The sequence below is a fragment of the Poromitra crassiceps genome (genome assembly GCF_964638095.1).
Source record: "Poromitra crassiceps genome assembly, chromosome: 13".
NCBI lineage: Eukaryota > Metazoa > Chordata > Actinopteri > Beryciformes > Melamphaidae > Poromitra > Poromitra crassiceps.
Genome location: NC_139644.1, coordinates 34765911 through 34785661, shown reverse-complemented (window position 1 = coordinate 34785661; position 19751 = coordinate 34765911). Strand labels below are relative to the sequence as shown.

The window sequence follows — 19751 nt, the reverse complement described above, 5'->3', positions numbered from 1 at the left end:
AAACACAAGCCTGTAGCCTACATAGTCCATCTGTCTCCCTCTCATTACCATCCAAACCAATCCTATTTACCAACCACATGATCCTATAGGCCTACTAGGCTACTGCTTACTGTATGAAATTGTTGACTTTCTCTGATGCAATTACAAGGACGATGTTAAGTGCATATAATTGCATCTAATTGACAGGTTGGACCAATAACTGTGCATGCCCAGCCCAGAGATGAGAGTCTATATGTTGAAACACTCCCTAATAGGTTATGGCAGGGTCATTCTCAGACAGGCTGTTGTTAAGCAGCTTGAGGCCACCACACAGCTTTACCGTCTTTAGGACATATAGTCCCAGCTGTCTTTGGTCCTTACATTGTCAACACACTGGTAAAAGATGCAGGTCTCTACAGCTAGCCACCTATAGTGACTGTAAAGTGAGATGAGTTTGAAAGTTTGCTTCAGTTTCAGTTGTTATACTGAAAGATGTGTGGCCTGTAGGCCTATCTGAATGATTAAGCCGTAATTCTAACAATTTCTCTAGTTAATAATTACTATATTATTATATTGTGTATGTATGTGCTATGTATGATTTATTCATCAATAATGCAATGTTGTAGTGTTTTCAATACCATAATTTTGTCATGTTTTTGAATATTTTCCCATTCAAAGGGGCCTCATGGGTATTTATTACCAATATTCATTACTACCAACCATGGCAAATGGCATGAAATAATGGAAACATTACATTACATTACACTCTGCAATTAAGAAATGTGTAGTTTTTCTTTAATGCCTGTACGCTGACATCCTGTGAATGACATCATCGATGTTGTCAACTGTGCGTTGTTAAGTAACGAGAGGGGGAGACAGACGCTGGTAGAGAACAGCCGTTCGTACTGGAGCTTCTCAGGGACTATCAACAGGGAGCGTAGCCGACGCAAGAGCAAAGAATTGGGGTATGAGAGCCACCAGAATCCGCTCCCATCCTTCGCTGCCCAGGCCCCTGTCCGACTGACAACCATCGGATCAGTACCTCCACCGTACCAGCTCTCGGATAAACCCAATATCGGGTGGGTAGTGGACCGGGGAACCGGGGAAACCAGGGGGGAAAGAGGGCCTGATTCGGCCGAATTCGAGACTCGTATACACGGCTACAGGGGAGGGGGAGGGGGCCAGTAGAGATGGCTATCTACACAGGCTAACGCAGTACAAGGGTGCGGTTACAAGTATGAATACAAAACGTAGCATAGTGGGAGATACGCATTTTATACCGTACTTGAATTTCCAAAGTATTAGTTTTAAATTGTGTGTTGCTTCGGACCGAGGTTCAGCTATTTCCACTAGCAGCTAGGTTAATAATACCTAACGTTAGCTAACATACAGCTGGTAGCGTTATTGTTTATAGACTATGGAGCAAAGCCCTGGCAAGCTTCTTCAAATTGTGCAAATGAATGTATGATTTTTTACTTTTTAGTTAATTTGATAAATGATGATGTAACGTTAGCTTGCTCTGCCCGTCACCGTGTAATCACAAGTGACTCTTCACCCGTCAAATTGTTAGCAGAACTGCCTTGAGAAACGTAGCCTAGCCTGTTCGTACAAGAACAGAAGGAAACAGTTTTGCATGTGAGAGATTTGTTTATCCTCATGCATGCAATTAGTGCTAGTCTGTACTCAGTCTTAATACACATAAGTGAGATGGACGCTTGAGCGTGAGAGGTGTAGCAGTGCTTAGTGTTGCCTTCCATGCGATTGTGAAATCCTCTTGCTGCTTTGGGTTTCTGACAGTTGTTTTTCTTCTTTGAGGAAGTATTTTGTCACTTCCATGTCGGTTACTGGCCCCATGATAGTGGGCCTGTTTGACGGTATAGACATGTTTACAATTAAGCAACATCTTGCTTGTTGGGGGTCATGGAAAATGCCAATCAGACTGATTATGACATGCAGGTAATGCTATAGGGCCACAGTAGTACACCCACCTCCACAGCACAGCTACTATACCACTGCCTATAGCAGATACCTAGCCTGTAAACCAATCCTCTGCCTTGCGTGAGAATACTACCATAATAGCACTCGATGCTGTCTCCAGTGCAGTGTGGTAGGCTAATTTCAGTTGTCTAGTCTCTCCTCACCATCGAGATCTGGCTTCATATTTCATTGGCTATCTTGGAAAACATTGGCGATTTTACACAGCTGCTAGATTTCCACAACACGTCTTCCTACAATAGCAAGTCCTGCCTAGCACATTTGTGTTTTTGTTTTCAATCTTTAAATGCTGCTCATGACAATATTTGATAGTCTGCCTATCAGGTGCAGAGACATGCACACACTCCAAGGTGCTTAGTGTATAGCCTCTTGATAATGTTGCTCCCTCAATCGGGTCCCTGGCTGCAGCACACGAGACACCCTCGTAATGAAACATAACCCATTATCCAATCTGCCTCCATCACGTCTGCACCTTCTGTCTTCTCATCAGCTAGAGATGACGGGGAGATCGAGAGGCTTATCTTTTGTGTCAATTAATGTTGTCACTTGAAACGGGGGCAATGCTATTTGTTGAGGGTTTGAATGCTTTAACCAGCTTCAATGGGAAACAGATATTCCAGGTATGTCACTGAACATCCCCTTCACTCGTCGCTGTTCAAGTGGTTTTGGAAATGGCATGTGTGTTTGTCATCTGTTTGACAGCACGTCGAGATTATTGCTAGTAGTAGGTTAAAAAGAGAATCCCGAAGTAAGATATAGTTTATTTTGAGATGTAGGAGTCTTTCGTCCCGTTGGAAACGCACTAAATATGCAGAGGGCTAGTCCTGTAGAATTGATGGCGATTTTCCCCGCTTGAGTTGGCGTGGCCACAAAACTGAGGTCGTCTGAGAATGCTTTGTTTTGCAAACTCTCCCAGAGCAGTCACGAGACTCTTTCATGTCAGACGTGGTAGTGTATATAGGGGTTAAGGAAGGAGGCCTCTGTTCATAGTGCACCACATGGCTCAGTAAAGATGATGGTGGTCTAGTTAGTTTATGGCTCTCTGTTGAAGATGTTGAATTGTCATCAGGGCACATGACTGAGAACTCCATAACAAAGTCATGAAGTAGGCCTGGAGGGAAGAGTTAGACTGCTAGATGAGACGGAGCTGCCTGCCTGATAAAACGCTGGTTTGTGATGATGCAGCAGTAGCTACATTTGGAACAAGGGTCCCCTCTTGCTATAAAGGGCACACTTTCCTTACATAGTCTTTCCATAGTGAGGAAGGAGAGCTGTTCCATAAATTACGCCTTGCTCTGATACATCCTCCACGGCGCTTTGCTCTCTAAAGTTGATCGCACAGAATCGTTTGAAGGCCTTGACACAGATACAGCCGGCTAGCGCTCCGCGGTTGCTGCCGCCTTCCCTCCCTTGCAGTGCCGGCATGGAATAGTGGAGAGCAGAGTGTTGCCTTTGCAGTGCCGCTACACACTGTGGGAATAGTGGAGAGCAGAGTGTTGCCTTTGCAGTGCCTCTACACACTGTGGGAATAGTGGAGAGCAGAGTGTTGCCTTTGCAGTGCCGCTACACACTGTGGGAATAGTGGAGAGCAGAGTGTTGCCTTTGCAGTGCCGCTACACACTGTGGGAATAGTGGAGAGCAGAGTGTTGCCTTTGCAGTGCCGCTGCACACTGTGGGAATAGTGGAGAGCAGAGTGTTGCCTTTGCAGTGCCTCTACACACTGTGGGAATAGTGGAGAGCAGAGTGTTGCCTTTGCAGTGCCACTACACACTGTGGGAATAGTGGAGAGCAGAGTGTTGCCTTTGCAGTGCCTCTACACACTGTGGGAATAGTGGAGAGCAGAGTGTTGCCTTTGCAGTGCCTCTACACACTGTGGGAATAGTGGAGAGCAGAGTGTTGCCTTTGCAGTGCCGCTACACACTGTGGGAATAGTGGAGAGCAGAGTGTTGCCTTTGCAGTGCCACTGCACACTGTGGGAATAGTGGAGAGCAGAGTGTTGCCTTTGCAGTGCCGCTACACACTGTGGGAATAGTGGAGAGCATAGTGTTGCCTTTGCAGTGCCTCTACACACTGTGGGAATAGTGGAGAGCAGAGTGTTGCCTTTGCAGTGCCACTGCACACTGTGGGAATAGTGGAGAGCAGAGTGTTGCCTTTGCAGTGCCACTACACACTGTGGGAATAGTGGAGAGCAGAGTGTTGCCTTTGCAGTGCCGCTACACACTGTGGGAATAGTGGAGAGCAGAGTGTTGCCTTTGCAGTGCCACTGCACACTGTGGGAATAGTGGAGAGCAGTGTTGCCTTTGCAGTGCCGCTACACACTGTGGGAATAGTGGAGAGCATAGTGTTGCCTTTGCAGTGCCTCTACACACTGTGGGAATAGTGGAGAGCAGAGTGTTGCCTTTGCAGTGCCACTGCACACTGTGGGAATAGTGGAGAGCAGAGTGTTGCCTTTGCAGTGCCGCTACACACTGTGGGAATAGTGGAGAGCATAGTGTTGCCTTTGCAGTGCCGCTACACACTGTGGGAATAGTGGAGAGCAGAGTGTTGCCTTTGCAGTGCCGCTACACACTGTGGGAATAGTGGAGAGCAGAGTGTTGCCTTTGCAGTGCCGCTACACACTGTGGGAATAGTGGAGAGCAGAGTGTTGCCTTTGCAGTGCCGCTACACACTGTGGGAATAGTGGAGAGCAGAGTGTTGCCTTTGCAGTGCCGCTACACACTGTGGGAATAGTGGAGAGCAGAGTGTTGCCTTTGCAGTGCCGCTGCACACTGTGGGAATAGTGGAGAGCAGAGTGTTGCCTTTGCAGTGCCGCTGCACACTGTGGGAATAGTGGAGAGCAGAGTGTTGCCTTTGCAGTGCCGCTACACACTGTGGGAATAGTGGAGAGCAGAGTGTTGCCTTTGCAGTGCCACTGCACACTGTGGGAATAGTGGAGAGCAGAGTGTTGCCTTTGCAGTGCCGCTGCACACTGTGGCATGGTGAAAGGAGTACTAAATAAATGATGATCTGCTCCAGCGTCACGTGCAGCAGCAGCTCGCCTCCGAGCAGACCCACTTCCTGTTCCCCCCCTCCCGTCTGCCAAGTCCTACTACTCTGTCGTGCTGCAATTCGTCCTAGTCCACTCCTCTTCTGTTCTGACTACGTTCTGCCTCGTTTTGCTGTATTTTGTTTCCTTTCGCTTCCCTGCTTTTGCTGATCTCACTACACCCAGCTCCCCCTCCCAGCCCCCCTACAAATCTAATCATGTGTTGCAGAATCCTGGGAGCTGGTTGCTAATCAGCTAGCCCAGCTGAAGCGACATACCTGCACAAACACACACACTCTCGGCCAATTCACGAGTTTGCCTGGGCGTGACGATCATCATGTGAGCAATTGACTCACTGACTCCTGTGGATATCTTCCCTCGGACGATTCAGCCTTAGGCCAGTTGAGACAATCGAGAGGAGAATGTGTGGTCATCGTGTTCAGTGGAGTTAGCATTTTGTACAGTAGCCTATACTGTTACAGGATTAGTGGCTGGATGAAAGACATGCTGACTTGAACGGTGTCAAGTGTCCTTTGCGGTCTTCTAATCATCTTTGTATTGTCCACTCTGTTCACAGTGACGACTGACGACTCGCGACCATGGAGCTGAGAGTGGGGAACAAGTATCGTCTCGGGCGAAAGATAGGAAGCGGTTCCTTCGGAGACATTTACCTTGGTAAGCGGGCCGCAGCCTTGCCTTCTCTTTTAGCATGTCTTACCTGCTTCTTTCCACATTAGTTTTCTGGACAGTCTCTCTTTTCATACTGTAATCCAGCCCTTCCTTTGGGCACACTGATTTTCCTTCATATTCAGCCAGCAGTTGGTCTGGTAACTGGTATAGGTGCCATGATGCCACTTCTAGCGGTGCGTTGTACCTGTGCGTCTCCCCTCAGGTGCCAACATTGCCACTGGCGAGGAAGTAGCCATTAAGCTGGAATGTGTGAAGACCAAACACCCACAGTTGCACATCGAGAGCAAGTTCTACAAGATGATGCAGGGAGGAGGTAAGGAGGGGAAACCAGACGGGTCTGTGTGTGTATGCACGCACACTGCAAGATTTTGTCAACATATTCCAAACCAAACATTCTTTCCCAGAAAAATATTAAAGATTAGGATATCCTGTTAAGCCTGCCAGAAAGGTGTTAAATGTATTTTGCACAATCCGACGAAAATGTCTCCCTGACAGCCTAATTGGTGCTACAGATTAGATATCCTGTTAAGCCTGCCAAAAAGGTGTTAAATGTATTTTGCACAATACGATGAAAATGTCTCCCTACAGCCTAATTGGTGCTACATCTGTTTAGAATATTGTGATTAAGTCCACCTTAAGTGGATAAAGATGACATGGGGCATTTCTAAGGCCTTGATTGTTACCTTATGTGAAATGCATTGGGTTAAAATAAACCTGGTATTTTTCTTTTTACACAACTTGTCACACGGCAAGTAATTTGTGAGGTAAAACACAACAGTAAAGCATGCCAGTGATATCATCGATATCATGCGATCATCCAATGTTGAACCATCTTTACACAGAATCTGTGTCCTTGTCTATCCCAGTGGGTATCCCGTCGATAAAGTGGTGCGGTGCAGAGGGGGACTACAACGTGATGGTAATGGAGCTGCTGGGTCCCAGTCTGGAGGACCTCTTCAACTTCTGCTCACGGAAGTTCAGCCTCAAAACAGTCCTGCTGCTGGCAGACCAGATGGTATGATGGAAAGCCAGGAATATTGTTTGTTCTGGGCCAGTTTCATAAACATGGGTTAAGCCAAACAAAATGAAGAGCCCACTTGTGCCAAGAATGTTCTAAGGGTAGAATTAATCCATGACAATGGTGCAAATTAACCCCATATAAACGCACACTGATGTGAGATTGTTTCTCCTGAGATTATAATAATGCATTTTATTATATGATCACGTCTGAGAGCTGTCATGAATAAAGACAGAATCACTTTTTATGCGCTCACTAGATCATATGCTTGAGTAACTGCCTTTGGTTTGTTGACGCACACTCTTCATATAAACATCACATACGATTCCACCAAGGGTCCATAAAACGTGGATTTTGGACTAGGGCTGGGCGATAATTCAATATTGTCGTTTATCGTCTTTCAGTGGAATCATATCGTGACGATATGAAGATATTTTAATGTATTGGGACATAATATTTTAATATATCGGGACATATATTTCTGCTGTCTAAATTGATGACAACAAGCTAATTTTACTTAAAAGCTCTCATAGAATGAGGTATTGGAATATTATTTGAATATTTCGGTTCAATGAGATGAACCTTAATTTGTTTATTTAACACGTTGAGTGCCAAGGACGAGATATCTCGTCTTACATAATCCAACCGTTGAGTGCCAAAGACGAGATATCTCGTCTTACATAAACATTTTTTTTTTTTGACGGTGGGACATCAATCAACCCCTTTTACGTCTTCTATACCACTATTGGAGGAAGAGAATGTGTATAATCTATTTTACCGACCACTAAGTGGCGACAGTTCTCTCCAGACAGAGAGAAAGCCGAGCCACGGGTCCGCTGGAGAAAGCCACTCTAATTTTCAAGGAAATAGCTGGGCGAAAACTCTTTCGATTTCACACACACACACACGCACGCACGCACGCGCGCGCGCACACACACACACTCGAGTACCTTTGCGCATAAATAAGACCAGAATCGCAAAAGCTTCTTCAAAGCTCTCAGCCGACACCTCAAGAAACGAACGAGCCGGTTTTACAGTAAGCCAGACTGCCCGAGAGCCGCCAGCAGCAGCAGCCCAGAGGAGCAGCAGCAGAGCGGAGTAGGCTGCCTCAAGATTGGAAGAAGGGGATCGCGAAGGAATTTCTCTCCCGTGTCTAACCCCCCCCCCCCTCGCCTCTCCTCTCCTCTTCCCCGCTCCTGCGATTCCGTTCTCTTTTTTTGGGATCTGTGAGGCAACAGAAACTCGCCTGTGACAAAACACTGCAAAGCCACACCTACGGAGGGAGGAGTTTGGAGACACACACACACACACACACACACACAAAACAGTATACAGACTTGCCCAAGGGCACCCATAATCACAGGCACGTGAGGTGGTTCTAAAAATCCATTTATCTCAAAACTCTCTGAAAATCTCTGAAACCATGCTGTACTCAACGGCTAATATCTACATAACTACTAACTCTACAAACGAACTCTTTTAGACAGAGAAAGCACACATTCTATTAGTTATTTTTAGATGATTGGTGTTCACGAAGTCTTAACAGAAAAGAATCCTCGGCTCTTGTAAAATGAGCCAGAATCCTCAAAAAAAAACCTGGCACAACTTACCTACAGCATTGAAAAAACGGCTGGCACTCAATGTGTTAATGTGATTTTACAAGCATGAACCGTATTGTGAATCGATATACATACAGTATATTGATATCGAGAAAAATCCTCATGACTAATCCGTGATATTGATTTCAACCATATTGCCCTGCCCTAATTTGGACTCCACTACCCCCGTACCCATCGTACAAGCAGCGCACTTTGTAATGCCGGCCTCTATGTGGACATGTGCTGGCCTAGATATTCCATTTCACACAGATCTCTGTAGCACAGCTCATCTCATGTCACCTTTAGTTCTCCCTGTAGCATTAGCATAGCTCATCTCAGCTTTAGTTCTCCCTGTAGCATTAGCATAGCTCATCTAATCTTTAGCTCTCCCTGTGCCCAGGTTGCAGTGTCAGTCCTTTTCTGTATGCTATATAGGTGTTTGACTTTCCACGTATAGCTTGTGTGGTCACAACCTTCCTGTGTCCTGTCTTCATATATCCTGTTGTCCTCCAATGTCCTTCTTTACACGCTAGTTCAGTGGTTCTAAAATGGGCGTCCGTGGCACTTTGGTTTTCAGGAAAATAAAACTTTTTTTGTGTGTGCAAAAGCTTCATAGTTCAATGAAAATATTGTATGCTTTAAATCTAAAATGGTTCATGGATTACATTCTAATCTAACAAACCTATCAATTTAAAAGTCAAGCACGTTACCGTGGAAACAATTAAGCTCAGCCCAAAATCACAAATCTGAATGAGGGAGTCCCAGGTATATTTTCTGTCTTGTAAGGGGTCCTTGGCTGAAAAACATTTGAGAACCTCTGCCCTAGTTTACTCAAGGTATTGATGAATAGATTGTACTCACCACTGCCTAGCGTGTCTAAAGCTTTATCAGAAGACACAAGCGCTGTCAGTGTTGTAAAATGTGATGACGTGTCCTGGTGGGCTGAGGTGCACACCATGTGATCACGCCTCTCCTCTCTCTCCTGCCTCCAGATTAGTCGTATCGAATACATCCACTCCAAGAATTTCATCCACCGGGACGTGAAGCCGGACAACTTCCTGATGGGGCTAGGCAAGAAGGGCAACCTGGTGTACATCATCGACTTTGGCCTGGCCAAGAAGTACCGCGATGCTCGCACACACCAGCACATCCCATACAGGGAGAACAAGAACCTGACGGGCACCGCGCGCTACGCCTCCATCAACACACATCTGGGAATCGGTAAGAGACACATAAAGTACACACATGTAGATGCACACACAGGTGGGGAAACGGTGTCTTCCTTTGCCGTGACTTATACACATCCTCCTTCCTGCGCAATCACTTGCAAAATGCGTTATCGTATTAGCTGCTGGCACTCTGAGCACTGATACGATTTATCTATCACTTGACCTGTTTATCTAGAACCCGTGCCAAATTAGAAACTGGTTCCTGATTGCTCAGAACCGAAATGCAGATAACTTCCTGGACAAATTATCCGTTCTTGACTGTCACATATATTTGACTTTGTTCACACATAACTTCTTAGGTATTTCTATTATAGCCCAGTGTAATAACACTTTTTAGAAGGCAGGTATAGATTAAAGTGTCCATTTACTTTTTGTGCACTTAAATCAAGGCAGGCTGGTTTGGCCACCAACATGATGTTAATTGGAAGTAGTTCAGTGTTTTTAGCTGCTTGAGCAAAGTTTCTGCTAGATGCGATTAATCAAAATTAGGGCCATATGATTTCCGCAATGCAAAAACAAAATCCCATAATTTGGCTGAAATTGATACGAGTAGATCTAATTATTCAAATCAAAAGTAGATCTGATGATGTCATAGGCATTGTGACATCATCAGTGCTGTCATAAGAGCAATTGTGATGTCATCAGTGATGCGAACCTGAGCAATTGTGCCCTGCGCATGCCAATAGAGCAGGCGAGGCCACGCAGCAGCCGAGCTGCGGGCGAGGCCGGCCAAAGTTGTAGCAATTGTGCGCTGAGTCATCATGTGACTGTGACGGTAACTCGAGCAATTGTGATGTCATCAGTGATGCGAAGTTGAGCAATTGTGCGCTGCACATGCAGATAGAGCAGGTGCACATGCGAGCCCGTGCAGCGGTTGAGTTGCAGCCAGGGCGGGCGACCGCGCGCAGCGGACGAGCTAGCGAGGCACGCTAGGAATCAAGTAATTGTAAAATAGGCAAGAGGAATTATTCCGTTTAATCACTCTATCTAGAGATACGTTTTTAATCACTCTATCCAGATAACAGTTTTTAATCAGTCTATCCAGAGATAACACTTTTTAATCACTCTATCCACAGACAATGGTGCAGCTAAAATCTTAACGATGCCCAAGCCTTGTCGTGTTCCATCAGGGTCGCCCCCCCTCATCTTTGGCAGCTTTTCTGTGCGTGTCGTCGTGACTCATCAGAGTTGGCCTCAAACTCTCCACATGACACCCCTCTGTATCCTTAAGGTGTAACGACGTTACGTACATTGTGACAGACTTTCTGACTCACATCCCCTTAGTACACAACCCCTCGACGTCCGTTTCAGACCCCCTCTTCCTGACTAGTTTACTGTTGGCTTGAGTCTATAGTGCACACTGCTGCCCAACTCTCCCCCTTCCAGCGTTCTATTCCAGAAACTATTTGTCCTCGTTGGCTCCCAAAAGCGCCACTCCCTGTTAGTGAATCAGTATCGTTTTGGACATGACTCCTTGCTTCAGTCTTTTTGTTAATACCCACCCTATCGGATCATAGAGGGAAAGTGAGGGAGGGCTTGTGAGAGAGGGAGAGAGAGAGAGAGGGAGAGAAAAGGGGAAAAATTCCTGGGCTGGAAAACAGTCCTGTCGTTTTTGGCTTGTACCCTGTCATTCCAGTTAAATGTACTGTAATAGACATTCTGCAGAGCATTCTTTACACGGATAACCATTAGCTCCCCATCTCACTGTAGACTAGCAGCTTTAGCAGTTTTGGGCTCAGCAAGTTGTTATTATTATTTTTCCAATGTGTTATGTGGTTATATATCATTCATTGGAGTGACAAAGATGAAAGTGAGATCGAAGGATGCTATTACAACTAGGGATGTTCATCAATTATCGAAAATCGATAATTGATCGTTAAGGATTGGAATCGATCCTGTGGCATTTGGATCGATTTTTTAATTATTAAAAAAAAAAAAAACTTTTTTTTTTTTTTTTTTTTGGGACTAGGTTTGGGTGGAATTCGTTCCTCCTCGCACCACTCCATTGCCCAGCCGACTAACGTGAGGTGGAGCTTCATATAGTCTCTAGTTTTCTGGCTGGGCACGGGCCTTTGTGCCAACAAAACTGTTTTAAACATGGGGAATTCACACCGGCATGCGCCGGGGACAGCAGTGTTGGAGAGGAGACACATTGAAATAAAGAGTTCATTGAGGAGAACACGTTGTCTTTCGTATTTTCTGCCATAGGCATTCATTTTGTAAAAAAAAAAAAAAAGAAATGAAAATTTTCTAAGTATTAATATGATCGATAATCGATAATTGATCGTTAATTTTCACCAATTATCGATTTTGGAAAATTTTCAAAATGAACATCCCTAATTACAACACAAAAGATATGGACTCAAAGTCCCCAATGGAACCCTTGAATGCACCCTTCTCCTGTCTAGAGAGATGACAGGAAGCACTAAAGACGGTTTCATTGTCATTTAGTCACTCACTGCCCCGTTTTGTGAAAGACTCGTCGGAAGTCCGTGCAACAAGAAGGTGCATAATATGGAACTGCCAGTTCCTTTCAATTCCTTTACAATCTTTAATGAATTACCATTAAATTAGACTATTAAATAAGCAAAATAAAATGACAAAAAGAAAAATCAACCGGCGACTGACTCAGCCGATAGCCCATGTATTCATCCTGTCACCCAACCCTAGAGCACACATGGCAGCAATTTTCAAAGTAATGTTGCCTGTTTGCAATGAACGATAAGAAACAGCATTTAGCCTGGTGATTGTTTTTCTCTGTCCTGCAGCGTAAGCTCCCTTTTCCTTTTCAGGCATGTTATTGTTCAGTCATTTCTGCTGGGACATACTTGTTGTTTAGTCTTTTGGATCACATCCCTGGCATTACGCAGTCTGACTTTTATCCACCTATTGGTAACCAAGGAATTGCAACAACATCGACAGGTGTTTGGCACAGCTTACGGTGGCCGGAAATTGACAGAAATAATGAAATCGGAGGTGACGGTTTTGTTTCAAACTGTATTTTGCAGATCCAAAACCGTTCAAAAAGTTTGTTCCAAAACCCTGTACGAGCCCCACAGACATTGGGAATCTTAGTTCTTGCACCTGTAGAGGCCATTTACACCTGGCGCTAACATGCGTTTTCTGTGATCAGATTGCAATCGGGTTGTGTTTTATCACTTGAAATGCCAGGTGTAAACAACCCCTAAACGCGTTGAAGAAGGATTGCAATCTGATCGGCCAAACCACCTCCGGAGGTGGTCAGGGATGCATTGTGTACACATTGAACACAAGTGTAAATGCAATATGTCCTCTCAATCTGGATACAGCAACTTTATGCGGATTGAGATGACAACCATTTCTGCCATCAGATTGCAATCAGATTGCAATCTGATCATGGCAGAAAACACATGTTAACGCCAGGTGTAAATGGAATCAGGTTAATGTGGTCAAGTACAATCTGATTGCAATCTGATGGCAGAAAACGCATGTTAACGCCAGGTGTAAATGGCCTCTTAGCTTCTAGTAAATACAGAACTGATATGCTGTAACAACTTAACAGTATATCAAACTTTGATGCTGTGGTAGTGATAAGAACTCTGGGTTTACTTACTTAGGTGCGTCAATTAAGGAATTCAGCATACAGGAAGAAAAGTAGAGCAACCCATGGGCAAAAAAGTGTTTGCTTCTCCAAGGCTACATATAGGTTAGCAGTACAACAATATAATGTATACATATAGGTTAGCAGTGCAACAAACATGGAAAAATGACACCACCCACTGAAACCACAAACTGCAAAAAACACTGTTTTAATTTGCAGCTTATCAGCTATGAAAGGAAGTGAAAAGAGCTGATTTGTGGTTTTTCTGAAATTGCATTAGGATATCAGTAACCCTCTCTCTGTCTGTCTCTGCCTGTCCACAGAACAGTCCAGGCGTGACGACCTGGAGTCTCTGGGCTATGTCCTCATGTACTTCAACCTGGGCTCCCTGCCCTGGCAGGGCCTCAAGGCCGCCACCAAGAGGCAGAAGTATGAACGAATCAGCGAGAAGAAAATGTCCACCCCCATCGAGGTGCTTTGCAAAGGATACCCCTGTAAGTGACATCGCTGTGGCTGGATATTTGTAACAGAGGTTTGTTTGTGATCACAAAGGTTAAAGGTCAACACTAGCCCAATCATTTGCTCCCTCATGCTTTTGTGATAGGGTTGTGTGTATCCTGAATTGCTCCTCTCATTACCGCTGTTGTTCTTCTTCTTGTGTTCATACTTCTCATGCAGCCGAGTTCTCCACGTACCTGAACTTCTGCCGCTCGCTGCGTTTCGACGACAAGCCAGACTATTCTTACCTGCGGCAGCTCTTCAGGAACCTCTTCCACCGACAAGGCTTCTCCTACGATTATGTATTTGACTGGAACATGCTCAAATTTGTGAGTAGACTTTACCTGCAGTGTTGCTAATTGTGTGTTTTGTCTGATGCCTCGCTGCTGCTCAACTCTTCTCAAAAACATCTGGCCTTCCACACTACAGTGTGATAGAGACATTTGAAGGCCAGGGCCCAGTTGCACAAAGCACCTTAGGTTAAAGGAGAATTTCGGGTTTTTTTAACCTGCAGCCCTCTCCTCACATTAATTATGATCTGACGACTCACCCAGTGTTCTCCGCAGCGTTTTTGTCGTCCTAGGCGTTGTTTTGAGATCAATAGCGTCCAAGCCACTCCTAGAATGGAGCTCCGTGAGGGCCAAGTGGCAGCATGCTTTTCCTCCATTTAAATAGACAGTTTTATTCCCGTTTTCGACGCATATCGTCATAAACTGTTCCCTAAGGAACGATCAGACTGCATTTCTCCCCCTCGCTCTTTTCACTAGTTACAGGCAGCCCATTTTTGCCTGTCGGGTCAGTGAGAGACACAACTCTCATCTGGAAAGTCTCCAGACGACAGTTGTGTCTCTCACTGACACAACTGGACGACAAAAACGCTGCGGAGAGCACTGCGTGAGTCGTCAGATCATAATTAATGTGAGGAGAGGGCTGCAGGTTCAAGAAAAACGAAATTCTCCTTTAAGATTTCCCTCAAGCCCAATTTATGCTTTGTCTGCCGACACTTTTGGAACGGTCGCCGACAGAAATGAGGACTTGAGTCGACACTTTCAAGTGTCGGCGAGCAGTGTCTGCTACCTAGTGAAATGTCTAGTGTCGCTGACTACGTCATAGTATCGCGCAAGTCTGATTGGCTATATAGACTGCACGCGCTTGACTTCCTTGTTTTGGTTTTGCTCGATTTGAAATGAATGAACGTGTCCCCGCTATTTTTACCAGCCTGTCCTTGATGTATGACCGTGAAAATCACAAAGAACATCGTGACCAATTTCCCAGAGAGAGAGGAGGTGAGTTGTGTGGTTGTGTGTCGTTTATATGCGGCTGCAGCCAAGTACGTTACATCTTGCCTCCGAGGTGGTTTCACTGTGCATTCCATTCCCTCTCTTCTCTTGGCTGTCTGTTATAGCGTTCGAGTGTCACGTGACCGTTGAACAGAGGCGAACGTTCGCTGAAGTATAAATGCAACGCCATGAGCGACACTTTCTTTTTCGTCTGCAACCATGTGCTGAGCGACACTTTCTAATAAGTATAAATTAAGCTTTAGAGTCCGAGTTAAGGTGTCCATGAAATAGAATCGGCTGCACAAAACACCCTCAAATCTTGTGCTTATGTTTTCCTTCAAATGTTTAACCTTACGGGGAAGATTTAAGGGTGTTTTGTGCAGCCGATTCTATTTTATGGACACCTTAACTCTGACTCTAAGGGGAATCTTAACCTAAGGTGCTTTGTGCAACTGGGCCCAGTTCTTGTGAATGACCATGGCTTTTAATACGGTCTGTCTCATCTATCAGGGTGCCAGCCGGACAGCCGAGGACGGCGATCGGGAGAGGAGGACGGGAGAAGAGCGGGACGAGCGGATCGCAGGAGTGCCCAGGGCGTCCGCGGCGCGGGGCCCCCTCCCGCCGGGGCCCAACCCACCAGCTGCCAACAGAGTGCGGAACGGACCGGAGCCGGCCGTCTCCAACCCTGCCTCACGGGTCCCGCAGTCTGGTGAGTTGACTGCTATAATTGGCCTGAATCGCTGGTAGATAAAGATTTGCGGAGTAAAAGGAATATATTCTGCTTTCGCACCATCATGGCCTGACTGATATTGAATATACGATTTGAAATGTGGCACTCTCATGCGTTCCTGTAGGGAACACGTCGCCACGTGCGATATCGCGCGCAGAGAGGGAGAGGAAGGTCAGCATGCGGCTCCACCGCGGCGCTCCTGCCAACGTGTCGTCTTCGGACCTGACAGCCCGTCACGACCAGTCCAGAATCTCCACATCACAGGTAAGAAACCCCTCACACAGGTTAAGGTGGGTCCTTAACTGATCTGTAGTAGTGCTCTTTGACTGCTTAGGTTGCTGCCTCCTTTCACCAGCACAGTTTTCCATTTCATTTCAAAGACTGCCACCTCACAATATACAGCATTTATCTCAATTGTGCCACTGGCTGTATGAAAAAGAAGAAGAAACCCACTAACTTGACAACTTCCTTGACCTTCTGTGGACAAACGCTGACGGCTGGTCCTGTACAATATCATAGTTGAGACCGAGGTCAAACTCTGCTCAGCTTGGTGTCAAAGTTTAGTGCGTAACAGCTGTGTGTTGGGGGGCCACACCTCCTTGCTCAGGCACACAAATGCGATGTAAAAGGCACAAGGGTGACATAACAGAGGGAGCCAGTGATGTCTAACAACACTCTACAGGCGTGGCAAGTGTCTATAGTTGTCTTTGAATGAATTAATAAAATCAACTTAGTGAGTTCACAGAACATGGACTGCAATGTTCTGATATTAACCCGATTTAAGACAATACTCTGAATAACACACTGCCATGTAAACAGCATTTTCTGATGATCTTAACCGGAATAAGGTCATAGTCGGGAGTAAGAAATAATCAAGACAAGATAGGTCAATAATCAGATTATTGCAGTCCATGTCAACGTAATCAATGGTGACAGTCTATCTATAGTGACAGTTGAGGGAGTACATGTGAGTCTGTCTCAGGTCTGATGTGAATGAAAGTGAAATGGCACATTCCTGTGTGTGTGTGTGTGTGTGTGTGTGTGTGTGTGTGTGTGTGTGTGTGTATGCGCGCCTGAAAGGATGCTGGACTGTTTGTGCTGCTTCCTCTGAGTCGTCGGTCTGTTTCCTGTTTGCAGGTCAGCATGCCATTTGAGCACATGGGGAAGTAGAATCCTCGGGCTCTGCATGCACGTGAAAACCGACAGGTGAGGCCCACTTTCTCTCATCAATACACACGCTGACTACACACACACACACACACACACACACACACACACACACCTTAAACCCTGTATCGCTCATGATCTAATAATCCACTTTTTGTTGCAGGGCTGCAAGGTATATTCATCGATCCCGTTCTTTTTTTTCCCCTTTGATTTTAATTTTTAACCCTGTCTTATGGACACACGTGGATCTTTTCAGAATGGACAGCAAATCCTAAAAAGATCCAAGGAAGTACATGACGGTATCCCACAATGCACCCTTTGATGATAGCTGGACCCCGGCTCACCACCACAATACAAAAAGCGAATGAATGCCAGCGCTACACCCTCGTCTCCTCACTGTTACCCCCCGATCGCTCATAACCGCCTCCCCCCCTTCAAAACATTCCCACAACATCCTGTCTGACAAAATGTGAAGAACTGTTGGCCTCAAAGAAGCCAAGTGGAAGGTACCCAGGAGGGGGGCGGGGCACGCACGCATGTTCCTAGTCAAAGGTCGAATTCCTATTTTGATTTGGACTTAATAAAGATGTATCCATTTCTTTTTAGACTGCAAAACCTCACGTCTGTTCAGTCTTTTCGACGACATTACGGGGCTCGTAATGATAATAACGAACACATCCCCTCCGAGGGTCGGCTCACGATTTCCTCGTGTTTAACGAGAGGCAGCGCAGCTAAAAGATGGAGGAATGGAGAGGGGGAGGTGAGACGTAGCGGACAAAAGGAACAAAGGTAGCATTGGAAAGAAAGGACGAGTAAGTGATTGTTTTAGCTGTTGTAGTGCAATGGTTTTTGTTGAAGTAGCGATGGGTGCTTGCTCCATTGTCTTTTTAACCATGTCTTAACTGACCTGATAGTCCTCAAAGCCCTGCCACCCTAGGGGCATCCCGGTGGCTCACCTGGTAGAGCGCGGACCACAAAGGCTTAGTCCTTTGCGCGGCCGACCCAGGTTCGAATCCGACCCGTGGTCGCCACCCCCACCCCCATCCCAGACCCCAACCCCCGCCCCGCCCCATCATGCTCCTCAGTTGTGATATGAGTGGGTGAAGCTAACAATAACTATGGATATTGCAAAGACACACTCCCAAGTCTTGAGGGAACATCCTCAGGAAACCCTCAGTGTATTGGACCAGAGACCATAGCCACCCGTTTTGGCTGACGACCGTGGCTGCAATTTTTATGATGGTTCTTAATGTCACCTTTTTTCTTTGTTTTTATGCTTTTGTTGTTGGAGGTCCGAAGGGAGTGGGTAGGCTCTGTATAGTCAAATAGGAGGGGGAGGGGGCATCAACACTTTTTTTTCTTTTTTTCTTTTTTTAACTTCACTGTAAATATTTTTTTTATTTCTGTGTAAAGCCAAAATGTGGTTGGTTGTTTTAAGGTGTAAAGTAGAAAAATGCATACTAAATACATTAATCGGGGCTGGGTTCAGAATTTTAGACGTTATTAAGCTTACTAAATTGTGAGATGGACTTTCGCTACTGTTACTTTGCCAGCTGGGTCTCCAAACTTGGTGTGTGTGTGTGAGTGAGAGACAAATTCACAGAATCCCCTGCTAGCTAAGAAGACCAGGTTAATTTCATCTTTATGCATATTGTTTGTATCTTTCTATACTCTTCCTGCTATTTATGTTGATCTTTTTTGTGTATTTTGTCTGTGGAATCTGAAACGGCTTTGTTTTGTGTTTTGTTTCCCGTTTTTCATATTCCTTTAACCTGCCTGTAAATTATTAGAAGCAGCTCTCTCATCACCTGGTGAGTCCTCAGCACTTCGTCTGCCATTTTGTTTCTCGTCCTCTGCTTCAGTCTTGTCCATACTATCCAACCTCAGACAAGACACAGGGCTTTCTTTCTTCTTTTTTCAAATTAGAAAGTGCTTTATTTTTAAATACCCGATACCATAAACCTATAAACATAAAATATAAGCCTTATAAACAAAGTCAACTGACGTCAAAAAAGAAAAAAGAATGCCATGAGTTTCAACATGCTTCAAAGCCTCAAGACAAGACGGGGCTTTTTTTCCAAATTACAAAGTGCTTTAGTTATAGTTTTAAAACCTTCATAAACATAAAATATAAGCCTACATAAACAAACATACGCAACGGATGTCAAAAAAGGAAAAAAATAAATAAGAATGCCATGAGTTTCAGATGGCTATTGTATCAATAACCTGAACCGGTGCTGTGGAACTGTTCCAGCTGATCAACTTGGTTGGTTGGCTGGGCCGGATCCAGGGACAGGGGGCTGGGCCGGAACCGTGGGCAGGGTGCTGTGCCGGAACCAGGGCAGTGGGCGCGATAAACGCGTGAATCCCCGGCTCACCGCAATCTGCACCCCTACTTACACAACTCCCAATGGGGGCGGTTGTTTGTCGCCTTGCCCCTGGTCTCTACCCTCCATATTCACCTTTGGGGGGTGGGGGGACTTTTCGCTTTAAGGGTAACCAGTTTCAGGCAAATGATATCCCGCGCTAGCTGCGTGTGACGGTGCTCAGAGTGAATCTGTTAATGGTGGGCCCATGTGTTTCCACATAGGGCTTTCTATATTACTTCTGGGAAAAAATGGGATGCTAATAGTTTGATGTCACCACCCGAGTTTTCCGTTGAAAAAGAAAGCTTTGGATTTTTAACCTCCAGCAACCTTGATGTCATTAAGAAGAAGGAAAAAAATGATGCAATTGCAGGGATGTGTAAATGCTATGACCTTTGTACAGGCCAACATGACCCAGTGGCATTGTAACGGTCGGGTTGGGGAGGGCAACTAGAAATGGTTGGGGTAATGGGGAATTCACTTTATGTATTGTGTACTGATAACTTGTACAGTTCTTTAACACACTTTAACTTTATTTACAACAGTATTTGTGTATATTTTATGAAGTAATAAAAATGAATAAAAAAAGTTCCTCA

General features: G+C 45.4%; 1 protein-coding gene across 1 annotated transcript; it reads left to right on the top strand.

Moving 5' to 3' along the window:
• The first annotated feature begins 894 nt into the window (after nucleotides 1–894).
• On the top strand, nucleotides 895–19705 carry LOC310788156 (casein kinase I). The gene is made up of 11 exons (XM_083649679.1): nucleotides 895–1058; nucleotides 5577–5674; nucleotides 5892–6002; nucleotides 6556–6704; nucleotides 9298–9526; nucleotides 13438–13608; nucleotides 13793–13941; nucleotides 15403–15601; nucleotides 15747–15886; nucleotides 16760–16828; nucleotides 16953–19705. Exons 2-10 carry the CDS (start codon nucleotides 5599–5601, stop codon nucleotides 16790–16792), a joined length of 1257 nt encoding a protein of 418 aa, XP_083505805.1. The 5' UTR covers nucleotides 895–1058; nucleotides 5577–5598; the 3' UTR covers nucleotides 16793–16828; nucleotides 16953–19705.
• The last annotated feature ends 46 nt before the right edge of the window (nucleotides 19706–19751 follow it).